This window comes from Lytechinus variegatus, chromosome 18 (genome assembly GCF_018143015.1).
Source record: "Lytechinus variegatus isolate NC3 chromosome 18, Lvar_3.0, whole genome shotgun sequence".
Taxonomy (NCBI): Eukaryota; Metazoa; Echinodermata; class Echinoidea; order Temnopleuroida; family Toxopneustidae; genus Lytechinus; species Lytechinus variegatus.
Window position 1 is genome coordinate 23,600,349 of NC_054757.1, and position 13,834 is coordinate 23,614,182.

Below are 13,834 nucleotides of genomic sequence, written 5' to 3' on the forward strand. Positions count from 1 at the left end.
ATTTCTTCTCCTTTATGATAGGGGAGGGACGAGAGAGGTGATTAGAGAGAGAGAGAGGGTGGATACATGATATACGGAGAAACATATATATAAAGTAAAAGAAAAGAAGTAGAGAGCGCGAGAAGAAGAAAAAAATATTTAAAAAAAGAGAAAGGAAGAAATAAAACGAAGAAGGGATTGAATAGAGGAAGAGAAAGGGAGAGTGATAGAGGGGGGAGAAAGAGAAACCGGAAGAGAGAGAAAGGGAGTGGGGGTGAAGAATCATGATTATATAGAATGGTGGAAATCGGTCGATCTGTCCGAAGCCGTGGTACTGGCATTTCGAATTCTTAGCGTCAATATATATATATTTTTAAAGCTGATTACAATTTCGCTTTACATTTACAACTAATGGGCAAGAAGACACAACTATTCTTCTTATGTCCTTTCGTCCCATGGCTTGTATTTCATAATTATTTTTTGCAAAGAAATATAGGAAGATATTTGTATGATAATGGCAAACGACACATTACAGCACTGCAAATAAATTATGTCAATTCAACTAAAACGGACACTGTATCATTCGAGATGTGCTTAAGATCAAATATCATGAATAAAATAAGAAGAGCATAAGTTGTCTATAGCTCTTGGATTGGTAAATGAAGACATGTATATCAGCTTAATTCAAAACGAAGAAGAAAAACTTTCATTGCCAACAGGCAAACAAGGAAAATATCATTATCCCCATGTTCATATTCTAATTACAGATGGTTGATATCATTTCCTGCTTATAAGACTTTTTTTCGTCTACTCCAAACATATGTTTTAAGGAAAATGATGTGATTTTTTTCCAGGACGAAAAATAAGTAAAAACAGACCCAAAACTATCCATTACATTTATTTAGACACTCATGTTTTCTGAGCCCAAATACCTAACCATATAGGCCTATGTCTAATGAAGAACTAAACGTGTCACAGCAGCGATTCCTCTATATACACATCGTGGTTGATTTGTAATGTTGTGTATAATGTCGGATATCTTATTATGATAAAAAAACATTGATATTCCCTTTCCACAAAAATGTAATCGCGTATAAGAATTAAGAAATGAAATGGGAAAACTTTATCCGTATTTGAGATGATACAGAAATGAAAAAAATGACTCAATTTTATTTATGGTAGAAGTCAAATGCAATCTGGTGAAATAACAGCTGTATGTGACAGATATTTTAGAATAAACTTTCAAAATGACAAGTCTCTAAATCCGGATTCCCGCGCATCTTATCCCTGTCTCTCTTCATATCGATCTCGCTTTTTGGTAAGTAAATAATCTTGACGTCACAACCTTGCAAGGGCACAATTGGGGTAAGTTGGTAAATTCAGACTGATCACGTCTAATTTCTCAGCACTTCAGACTCGAAGTCGTTGACTCGATGGTAATAAGTTCAACGGCCATGAATGATGGAAATTCGACTTATCATGAATAGATGCCGATTTTTTTATGGCAGGAAGATTTGTCACGTGATCAAACTTTTGTCATGATTGTTTCTGGTTGTTGTTGTTGTTGTGGTATTTCCATTACAAGTAATGATTCCCACCAGTACGAGTGCTATGTCTTCGAACAACCTGAACTGATTGCAAAGAAACGTTGTTAGCGCTAGCAGTGCACTAATAGAGGCCCTGTTACAACCGGTACTGTGGCGATGTTTTGACTTAACAATCAGGTAAGATGTGATTGATATCACTGTTAGCGCTCTGTTAGACTCACAACGTTTTTGTGCGTTCGGCACAGGTGAAGTGAGGTTCCAACTCCTCTCCTACAAAGTGAGTTAACATCCAAGCTTATTAGATGAATGTGTTTTCAATCTACACTGCCTCAATGTGAACGGCCTCTTCAATCGTACTGTACATTGCCTCTGTAGGACTCTGGTGTGAACGCGTGGGGTCTTTCACCGTTGGCTGTATCTCCTTCAGTACCTGTCGCGTTGGGTCAGCCTCCCTAGAAGTTGCGACCTCTCCATAGCTTGGTGGCGCTATATCCTCTTCCGGCGATGTCTCGGGAGAGCTCAAATCTGTGTAAAAGTGAACCGCATAAAATGTCGATTTGCAAGATTAGGGTTGATATTCTATGATACTAATGAAACGAAATGAATTAAGGATGTCATTTAAAAGAGAGTTATATAATAATTGATTGGGAAATAAAGAGCAACAATAATGCGCATATTTTGCAGAAAGATCAAGTTCTATCAACGAGTCTTTGGTTGGAACCACAGACGAGTCGTTTAAACGATTTTTCCATTTCATTGTTTACTTTTTTTCGCGAAGGACCAATTATTAGACATGAATTATGATGTAATGAAGATGTATAATAAAGAAATGCTATTCACGATCCTCTGGGAGAACTATTTATTGCCCAATCAAAAGAGTTGAACACCATCTTGTTAAAAATAAAACGAAATAATTTGATAAATAAATCAATCAACTGCACGCGGTATTAAAAGCTTAAGACACTATCATTTAAACAAATCGCTATTTCTATCTCATCTACACAGTCAATGCTGTGTTAATCACATGACCTAAATCAATAAGCACGAAACGAATATATAACAATAATTACTAAAAAAGAGGCATTTTGTTGGATATTATACATTTCATATCATTGTATAGGCCTGTATTTTTGTATAATTTCAAAACAATCACCCATTGTTCTAAATGTGGTTCAGTGCCATTATTATTTTTTAACATAAAAAACAATATTCATCATGAAGAGTATTTCAATAGCACAAAAATATATTGTTCCTATTCTAAACATACTTTCTGTAACAGCCAGCTTTAGTTAGAGCAATTATAATTGAAGGGATGTGCTATAACACCCTTGTTCTACAGGACAGGCACTATGTACCATAATGTAGCAGTGTGTGATATCCCTCGGGGGTCACAGCTCTTCTCACCATCTCTGTTTTTCCGTAGGAGACAACATTGTTCCTTGTGGCACTCCACGTTGTCTTCGTTTTCGTCTTCCGATGAAAGGTCTCCATTGATGTCCGACAGATCAAGGTATTCCTGTCCCAGATACGTTTCATGTGACAATTAGTCTAGGTGGTTTTTAATGACCACTGTTATAAGCTACTGAAATCCTTGCATCTAATTGGCTGATAACAAATTAGTTGGTAAAATCACTGATAAGATGCTTCGTGAAACTATCCCCATGTAAAACAAGTTAATCCTCCAACAATTTATGTATTACGTGCGCTGCAAAAACACTGGTGTTGATTTAACACCAATATATGTATCAGAAAACACCAGGAGTGTGTAAACAACACCAGTTAAGAATCAAACCGATATTGGTTTAACTCTCACTAGTGTTGTTTAAATTCCTATCTGGTGTTAGCCTAAAGCCGAAGTGGTGTTGTTTCAACACCTCTCTGGTGATTTCCTATATACATGTAGATACCGGGCTGGTGTTGAATTAACACCGGTATTTTTACAGTGCGATGACAATATTATGATACCCTTTCCATATAGAGGTATGATAGGAGGCGAATCATTGGAATATTATGGTACTACCATCGGTCCCATGACTTTTGCTCCGGCGACAAATGCTCCGCTCTAGATTCAACACACCATAATGGAATGACCAACTTTAACCAACGCCCTGGAATGACCAACTTTTTGTAGTGGTCTACCAGTCCTGCATTCCTCAACCAGTAATCGGGAGGAGAGACCTGCAGGTCACAGTTCTGTGTGCGCGCCCTTCTAGGCGACCCAGATTGGCTGGCTCCTCCAATGCGCCTTTGAATGTCTTTGACAGATATATGGCGCTATACAAATGCTGTGCATCATCATCATCATCAACGAAGCTAAGCCCGGAGCAATTGTCGCAGGAGCAAATGTCGAGTCACCCCTGCGATAATATCGTTGTATTTTTATATCCTATTCAATCAATGACTGACATAGCGTACCCATTTTGATGGAAACGCATTTTCAACAAAGAAAAACAAGGGCAAAAAAATAAAAATAAACAACATATACAATGTCATTTTTAACCTATGGGGGCCATTGGAATAAAGACATTGCGGTCACGTATTTCGAGTAATAATACAGGGGAAAAAATTACTTCGTCTAATGTTACTATGGGGGCTTCGTGAAATTTATTTCAATTTTTTTCAAAACCTGTACGTAAAGAGAATATATTACCATCGTTTCTTCCAGCATTTTCTCGAACTGAAAACCAAGCTCTTCAAATGAAGGACGTTCGCGTGGATCGTCTAACCAACAGTGTTTCATTATTGTATATCTGCATCATTGTTCCAGAGGGATATTGAATGAGGGAGAGAGAAAGAGAGAAAAATGTTTGAGTTCAATATCATATGCCATCATAAAAAAACATGGTGCGTGATAGATTTCAACATAGAAATAGTTATGACATACAATAATAATTCTAACACTGGCAGACCGCGTCAGCCTTAATAATCAATTCATTCTTTCAAATTTTCACAAAGAAAAAAATAAACAAAAGTGAACTAAACTCATATAATGTTTGGTTATCTTTTATTTCATTGACTTTATATTAAGGCACCTTTACCATAGCTTTATACATGATTTTAACTAGTACGTTCTTTTTTGATAAAAATAAACTTTTTGTTACTACAGATACGATCCCGACAAGATACCAATAAATTTCTATCCACTAAAGAAAAAAAACAATAAAACAAATCCTCACCGGTGGAAATATGACATTGGCGTTCCAAAGACAAATGCTTCCTCTTTAAATTAGAGCTTACTACTGTGATTATGTATTTGATAGATGTACTGACAATTTATAGGACTTCAAATTAAAGGTAGTCACTCTGATGATTTTTTGATCCATGTACTTACAATTCATCTGAACACTCTGCTGGCTTGTCCATTCTGTATCCTTCACGAAGTAGCTGACATAACCTCTCAGCAGTAACCCCGGGATATGGAATAGCACCTATTTAAATTAACAATTACAAAGCATGAAAATGGATAAAACACACCGAAAATATACAAGAACCTTGTGGAAAAAAACAGCTTCACGAAGAAGCAACATTTCATCAAAATGCATTATTACTGGGGCTTTTTTTCCTATCTCCTTATATTTCGTCGCGGTGTAGCGGTTCTGACTCTCGCCTTGTAATCAGAGGGTCGTGTGTTCTTCACCCAGGTGTTGAATGGGTACCCGGTAGGATGTGAAAGCCTATATGTAGTATGCCTAGCAATTGAGTCTTGGAACTCTTGTTGGAGTGGTCCCCAGGAAGTGGAGAAGGTGCATACGATGTCTGCGGGCATGCAAGAATCCGATGACCGGGGTAATAATATATCTGTAAAGCGCTTAGAGACGTCGTTCCGATGTATTAAGCGCTACATAAATGCGGATTATTATTATTTCTGTTATGTTGACAAACCTTAATTAAACGCAAAAAAGAGGCACACATAGCGTCAATTTAGTCAATCAATGAGTGAAAACATAAAATAGAATACGTACCCATGGTAATGATCTCCCATAATAAAATACCAAATGACCATCTGAAAAGAGAAGAACATTATAATTATAACATACACAACCATTCCAAGTACCCCCTTTTTTCAATTTGAGTTGAATGACCATCCTCGTTGTTCTGAACCAAATTATCAAGACATTCTGATTGTTTTACGAAAGGATTTTGTATCAAGACTATCAAAATGCACATAGATTTATGACATGAGAATCTCTAGCTCCATCGAGTTTGGCTCTTCTTTATTCAATTTCCATTTGGAGAAAGATAATGATACTGGAAATCCTAGGATGTAATGCAATAATGCCCAGACAATCTTTTTATAGATACGGTGAGACAACTAGCCCAACTTTCTTTTACTAACAAATGCATCTTATACATCGAGACTAAAACAATAAAAAAGATGGGAAGGAAAGGGTTGAAATCATGATCATGATAATATTCCACAGTGGCGTCATGATTATTGACGTAAAATAAAAGTCATGAAGACTTTTAATAGCATGCGTTCCAGGATATTCTGTGTCTTGACGGTTGTGCGTTTTATCTGCACATGATTTTACGTTTTGCAGATATCGTAAAATCTACCTTTGAAATATTCCACATTTCATATAATAACAAAGACAGTGTGTGACATCGACGGTTTTGTGATTTGCGTATCATCCGTCATAAATTTATAATTTTACATAATTATTTTAACAAACTTTTCCGTGTTATCCTTATTTGACTATTCCCTATTTTATTAAAAATTATCAACTTGTTTTATGCCTTTTGATATAGATTACACTTAATGTTCAACGATACTACAACCCCAATTTAAAGCCATACATTGAATATTATTTCTTTAGGAAGATGGATACTTACACGTCGCTTTTCACAGTAAAAATATTATCGTACAGAGCTTCTACTGCCATCCATTTAACCGGAAGTAGTGACTAAGTATAAGATATAGAGACATAAACCACAATGGTATCATTTTGAAGAAGAGAAAAATCTATAGCAACAACATAGGTAATCCGATTTATGATTTTGCATTGAAATGCCCCTTTTGTAATAGGATTGAATGACTCTCACTTCTCCTCTCTCCCTTCCCCTATTTTCTCAAGATGCACTTAAAAAATAGATGAGGGAGCCCGTGCACTTACTTTGGAATTTTCATTTTATCATTCAACCAATGCATTCGTTACTACGCAGTAAAAACGCTTTTTAAGGTTTTATACAACGCTGTTTACTATATGAACCTTACAGTATTTGTTTAACCGTTTGAAAAATCATGTTAAATTTAATGAAGATTAAATGTTGAAAATTAAAAAAAAATGCTTAATATTTAAACACTTGTTTAAACTGTTTAAACAATTAATCAAGGTTCATATAGTAAACAGCGCTGTATATTTCTGGCCAAATCGTGGTTTCGGGAACCACTCGTCGATTTGTATACGCGCACTTGTGTACAAAGTAAATGGAGGTGGAAATAGGGAACCGTGCGTGTGACTGAATAAAGCACTGCTGCATGTATGAAGTGAACGGTGGTTCCCAATATCACGATAATGCCATATTTGTTACTGTGTATCTTAGTATTTATGCTTTTATTATCTTCATGGATCCGTAACACAAAGGTTTGCGATGAATTGCAAATATGAAAGCACCGCACTGATTGGTCCCTGGTCAGTATTTTAAACCAAGGGCGCGTGTAACATTTATATTGATTGGTCAGTTCATTTAGCGATTGATCGCAAATCTTTGTGTTACGGAGCCCTGATTCAACCTGAATGTAATACACGGATTGCTAATATGATAGGGCATTTACACAATCATTTCGCAGACACTTTCTATAACGCTGAAAATCTCTTGTCAAAAGCCATTCATAACCAAGCAGTCTTTGTCGAAAATCGGTAAAACTAAACTGCAGTTTCGTACTGGACTCTGGACTATCGACACATTTTCAACGTTTCCTTCGGTCCGAATCTCAAGACGATGTGCAGTCCCGGTCCATAAACTTTCGAGAGTGACCTCTAATCTGTCAATTGTGATTTAACACGTGTTTTCAATAGATTTCCAACGTTCTAGAAAGCGTCCGCGCAATGAGTGTGAAAATACGCTAATATCGTGTGATATACATGATTGGGGAAGGATGGGAGGTGGGGCGTCAGTAAAAATGTGACTGTTAAATTAACAGTCATATTTAAAAAGAAATGAATTATTTTCTTTAACACTCAATTAAAATTATTCCTGATATTTTGAATATAATTTTTTGTCAAAGAATAACGATTTATTGGGAGAAAAAGCAGAAGTGTTTCATAGAACAATATGTGTTTAATTGAACTGGATACATCTTAAAGTTCTATAGATCTATGTACTCAAATAATCATTTCACTTCGTTATACATATTAACCTAATCAACTTTATAACATGCATGATTTGCAATGAGCATATACTACTTATTTTAATTAAAAAAAAATACAAAGAATATTGCGATAGCCATTCATTTTTTTTCATGCAGACTAAATTTAAATCTCGATATCGAAATCTTTAATTTAGTCCAATGACAACAGAAACACACAATTCCTGTACAGTTCAACGTTGTCATGAGGCGAGGAATTGGTCAAAATTTTGACAAATTTTACAGGACAAAAGAAACATGATCAAGTTTGATAAACGATGTTTTATACCTTGCTTTGTCTTTCGTATAGCCCTCTTTCATAAACATCCCGCGTGAGACCAAAATCAGATATCTTCATAAGAAGACCTTCTGCTACGAGGATATTACGAGCTGCTAAATCACGATGTACAACCTATAAACACAACCATTACCAAATAAAAATTCACAAAGTTAGGTCATTCTACACAGAAAGTGCACATATTTTGTATAAAGAAGAAGAGAAAAAGAAGAAGTAGGAGGATGAAGAGAAAGAAGTAGAAGAAGAAAAAAGAAGAAGAACATGGAAAAAGAAGAAGAAAACAAGAAGAAGAAAAAAAAAGAAAAAAGAGGATAAAGTTGTGGAAGAAGAAGGAGAAGAAAAGGAAGAAGAAAAAGAAGAAGAAAAAGAAGAAAAGAATAATCAATATGCTGTTTGAAATTTTGAGCACGCGGTTTAAGCCCGTCACTAATACAACTATTGTTTGAACATTTAAACAAGTTCTAACAACTTTTAAAAGGGTTGTTTAACAATTTAAACAACCGTTTAAGATTTTGAAACATTTAGTTGTTAGAGTGTTAGAAATGTTTAAACAACGTGTTTAATGAAGGAGAAGAAAGGAGGAGGAGGAGAGGAAAATAGTAAAAAATACCAATCAACCGAATAGTAAGATTACCTTAAGTGATGATAAATAATGCATCCCTTTGCATATCTGCCAAGCGAAGGATGCAATTTCTTTGAACCCAATATCAAAACGTTTGATTACATTTTTCCCTCTTGAAAGTCCTGGGATACTTGATGATTGGTCTGATGAGATGTATTCAGTATATAGCGCCCTCTTTCTGTTTTGCCGAAGGAACTCCCGAAGACACCCGTGTTTGCAGTATTCAACAATCACACACATGTCAAAGGGATCTATAAAAATGGGATTCAATGAATTAAAAAAAACTCACTTATTTCAACTTCAGCTAATTCAATATTATTATACATCTTTTATTTGACATGTTTGATGCATGTAAAGAAGTTCATAATAACATTTGATTTTCGTTTTAGGGTTATGTATCACGTGAAAAGCTGCAAAACGCGTGCACGTGTTTTTAAATATTGCATGCAAACCTTCAAATTATTTCATTCTTAAACTTCAATTAAATCCCCAGTTCTCTCTCTTTATTGCATTCTTTGCCTTTATAACTCAGCAATGCTACCAGTAACTCATAAAACGAGGCGATAGAGAAAATAAAAATCATTCTGACTCGTCTTACCTTTTGGAATGCAAGCACCAAGAAGTCGAATAACATTTGGATGATTGAGTAGTTTGAGTAGTTCTAATTCTGTAAGCAAATCTTGCAGTTCAGAACTGGTGGCAGTATCCCCTACAAATAACAGAGTTATAGATAACATAACAATTAAATCAATTACGTCTGCCTCGACATGGAAGGAGTTTAATCATATATTGTAAAAATGTATTGGTTAATTTTTTCTTACCTCCACGAGGGTAATTATGTGTCCATCCAATTTGGGGCAGTATTTTACCCAATGAGGGAAGCATGTAATTCAGTAAGGTTAAAAAATATTCAGCAAAAACTTTAGAATGGGCAACATTTTCTCCAACCTGGATTAATAAAAATGCCAAAAAGAAATGCACAATGTTGGTTGGACACTAATTACCCTCATGGAGCACTTTTACTCAATATTTTTTTTTCAGTGTCCATATAGAGGCTAACACCACTTTGATTATCATTCTTATTATTTCGTGCTATTGGAAATTATCCACATAATCCAAACAGTGTTCATCAATCTATATTGTAGAAGTGCAAGACACATGTTAAAGTACATCCACCTCTTCCAAGAGTGTACGCATGAATGGGGGGGGGGGTGGCTTGGGACCATGGACCCCAAAAGTTTCATGACGAAGATCAAAAAGATAAAAAGCAAGAAAAGGAAGGGGAAAATGGTAAAAATATAATATATTTTCTGATTATCATGTTAAAATCTATAACACAAAGAGTATCTGAGAAAGAAACATATCATAAGGTAAGGGCCAGTGAATCATCTGAGTAGGCTCCATGTATTATCATTGGCACACAGCAAAAACTGTGGTGTTAACCGGTGTACATAGAGGACCACACCAGTTATTTTACACCGGTGTTAAATTGGTGGTGTTAGTTTTACACCTATAGGTGTCATTACAACACCTTTTGTTGTTACATTTACAATCTTTGGTGTTATTTTTAATCTTTAGGGTGTAATTTTAACACCTCAATTGGCGTCAGTTTTAACACCGCAGTTTTTACATGTGCAACAAAATGATACTGAAATGAAGGTGCATTTTGTACAACGCATTTAGTAAAATAAATTATGACTTACATAAGCGATCCCTCTCGCGCGATATGATATTTAAAAGGATAGTCACATTGATACCATTATCCTTTATGTGGATTTCCAGATCTTCAGTCGTAATTCGCCATTTCCATAATAATGAGCTCGCTGCTAGATGAATCCATAACTTTGTCATTATTTAACCCTTTACCATCAATCGCTTCCAACTCAGCGTTTTTTTATGATCGTGTTATTTGAAAGGGAGGTAGTAATTTTGAATTTTCCCCTTTTTCAGCGTACAGAAAAAAAGTAATCGAAAAAGGGGGAGGGCTTAACATCGAATTATTGCCACGATCTTTCCAGATTGATCGGGGCTAAGATGACATACTTTTTTCATTTCATTTCATTTTTATTTCATTTATTTTTCCACAAATCAATCAAAATACAAAGAAAAAACATACATCTCATTCCGAAATAGTATGCATAATTACAATATAAATGCAGATTCTAAGTGGATGGACCTAAAGAAAAGCAAAAGCTTGTTGTGGATAGGCCCTTAACAAATAATTCATGTGTAATCATTGATATCTACAAATAATTATAGAAAAAATAGAGCTGAGCTCGGTGAAAGTTACAGAAACTGGACAAGGACGAAAACAGAGACCGTTACGAAGAACAGGGACACACAGGTTACTAGACAAGACAAGAAGGACAAAACAAGACATACCTCTGATACCTTTTGAACATCGTGATCGATGATATTTCCCTTTCATACTTTTGAACACATGAATATTATGATCGATATACCTATGATACCTTCAGTCAGGGTAGTTAAACATTTTTATGATCCAGTGTTTATAATTACGATACAGTTCATGAGCACCAGTGAAAAGCATTAATGAGTGTCAATGATAATGGAAACTGGGTCTACCCAAAGGTGATGTCCTTATTTACTTTTCAATTAAATCACAGATGTATCTCCCTTTCAAATATACTTCCTCCCATTGTTTCCTATTCTTTTTGTCTGTTTTACATGTTAAAATCATAGGGGTAGTCGCCCCTGCCCCCTCGTGGCGCCAATCCGACCTTAATGAATGCAGGATATATTTCATTTATGGGAGCCTTTTCGCAAAGAGTTAAATTTAACTGAAAAGTCAAAGTTGATTGCGTTATAGAACTTTACCTCATTTGGAATGGCGGATGGATACCCATTTCATCCTCACCGTCTAGCATTAATATCTTAAGTATGCCCCTGGTGCTCTCTTGCTTTATATATTATGTTATAATATTCAAAGGGAACCTGGAGAATTGGCTCGGTATGCGATATCATTTGACAAGCTAAAGCTCTTCGTTAGATTAAAACACGACTACTAAGTGCAGTTTATACATTCTAATGAGAATGGTAGACGTTAGTGTTAATATAACAGAATATAATTGTCTTTTCATAGCCAGAAGTTTCATTGTAAGCATCGTCACCATGATCATCATTATTCCAATCATCATCATCATAATCATCATCATCATTATCCTCCTCCTCCTCAATATTATCATCATCAATATCATCATTATCATCATCATCATCAGCAGCAATATCATCATCATCATCAACAACAAAATTAATCATCATCATCATCATCAGTATTAATATAATCATCATCACCACCACCACCACCACCACCATCATCGTTGTTATCGTCATAAATTTCATCATTATCATTGTCATCAAAATCATGCAACTATTAATTGTAGTACATGTAGGTACCAGTGTTGTAGTCAAGGCTCAAACCTCCAAGGCCAAGGCTTCAATACCCAAGGCTGAGGCCAAGGCATGGCAATCCAAGGACAAGGCCAAGGCCTGAAAACCTCAAGGCCAAGGCCAAGGCATTTCAATTGGAACAATATATGGAACAATTAGACAATAATGCTTAGGCGGCAGACATGACACACAGGACCAAATGTATAAAAGGTGTGAGCGAGCAAAATTTTTGACCCTTGTACATTGAAAACGAAAATTTCATGATAGATCATTTAGATTTAGACATAATATTAAAATAAATATATAGTTACCTTTGTGCATTTAATTATTTTTCTAGGCGATTCACATTGCAATAATTATTATTACCAAGGTGATCTGATCCTGGCATGCCCATTCTCAACATATGTCTTTCTCCTCTCCCTGGGACAGGGGAGGCAGAATGTATTTTTTTTTTGGGGGGGGAGGTCAAAGCCAAAAATGCACTTACAGTATAAGTCAAAATGAGAATTTTCGTGCAAACAGATATTTTCAAAATGAGATTATCAACTGTGTGAAGAAGTTGTGTGTTTTGTGGAAATTAAGTTCAGCAAAGCTTTTTTAAGTGATTTCTAATTGATAAGACAGATATTTTGATTTAGGCTTTAATTTTCCGCTATAGAAAGCATAGCGAGCAAGCGGTTTTGAAAAAAAAATCAATTTTGAAGTTGTAAAACTCGATTTTGGGTCAATTATGGTGCTAATCACTGTTAAAAGGGCATCCTTGCGAGATGTTGTAATAAGATGTAATAAGAAATGAAATTTAAATATTTCGAGCTGTTTTTGTAATCATGAAAAAGGTGTGCATCTTACTACACAAATTAACACGAGCTGAAATTTTTACTGACCAGAAAAGGAAGCTGTTCTGGACTGCATTTAGTGACTCATAAATAGGATACATAACTCACCAATCAAATAATGCGAGCGCAAAGCGCGAGCTCAAAAATTTGTAATATTCCGACCTGAAAACTGGACATTCTAAGCATTTTTTTTGGTAAATTGAATGCGAACTTTACTTAACAATAATTCATGCGAGCACAATCCAAAATTTGTTGATTTTGGAACCTAAAATTTTGCTCTGTATGCCATGCTTGGCCCCTCAATTTTTTTGGCTCATCATGCCATTGATGCCATAGCCCATTTGGAAATGACAAAATTGAAGTTTGTGTTTAAGTTTACCGAATCTTTTCAGAATATCATTAAGACTTAAAACATTCTTGTTGGTCAAAGAAAATAATACAAGGAAAACCTAATGGAATAGAAATCAACCTTGTTATCATTCTTTAGAGTAAGCTATTTTTAAAGTATGAAAATTGTTGTCAAAATTGCAGTCAGATCTGTCAGAATTATTCCTGTCATAAAATCACTATAGGCCCAATCAGTGGTGTACCGTGGGTCACCAGCAAAAATTTGGAATCGCCTAGTGAGCGTGCGAAGCGCGCCCAGTTGCCAGGTATACTGACTTAATAGAGATATTTTAAGGACGGTGCCAATAAACGGATATGTATTTCACTAGTCAAATAATATTCAAAACTAAAAAGGGACATTACAATCTATCTTTTGTAATCATGATACGTACCTGTCTCGCTAAA

At 35.4% G+C, this 13,834-nt stretch overlaps 1 protein-coding gene across 1 annotated transcript in view; it reads right to left on the reverse strand.

The window, feature by feature from the left end:
- Positions 1-201: 201 nt before the first annotated feature.
- Positions 202-13,834, reverse strand: part of LOC121431540 (proto-oncogene tyrosine-protein kinase receptor Ret-like) — a 33,254-nt gene continuing 19,621 nt past the window's right edge. The window contains exons 12-20 of the mRNA XM_041629061.1: positions 9,394-9,504; positions 8,808-9,046; positions 8,165-8,287; positions 6,360-6,430; positions 5,489-5,529; positions 4,858-4,954; positions 4,177-4,276; positions 2,931-3,042; positions 202-2,051 (exon numbers count right to left, since the gene is read on the reverse strand). Of these exons, the coding sequence (XP_041484995.1) occupies positions 1,846-2,051; positions 2,931-3,042; positions 4,177-4,276; positions 4,858-4,954; positions 5,489-5,529; positions 6,360-6,430; positions 8,165-8,287; positions 8,808-9,046; positions 9,394-9,504 (1,100 nt within the window). The 3' untranslated portion in view covers positions 202-1,845. The remainder of the gene's footprint in view (positions 2,052-2,930; positions 3,043-4,176; positions 4,277-4,857; positions 4,955-5,488; positions 5,530-6,359; positions 6,431-8,164; positions 8,288-8,807; positions 9,047-9,393; positions 9,505-13,834) is intronic.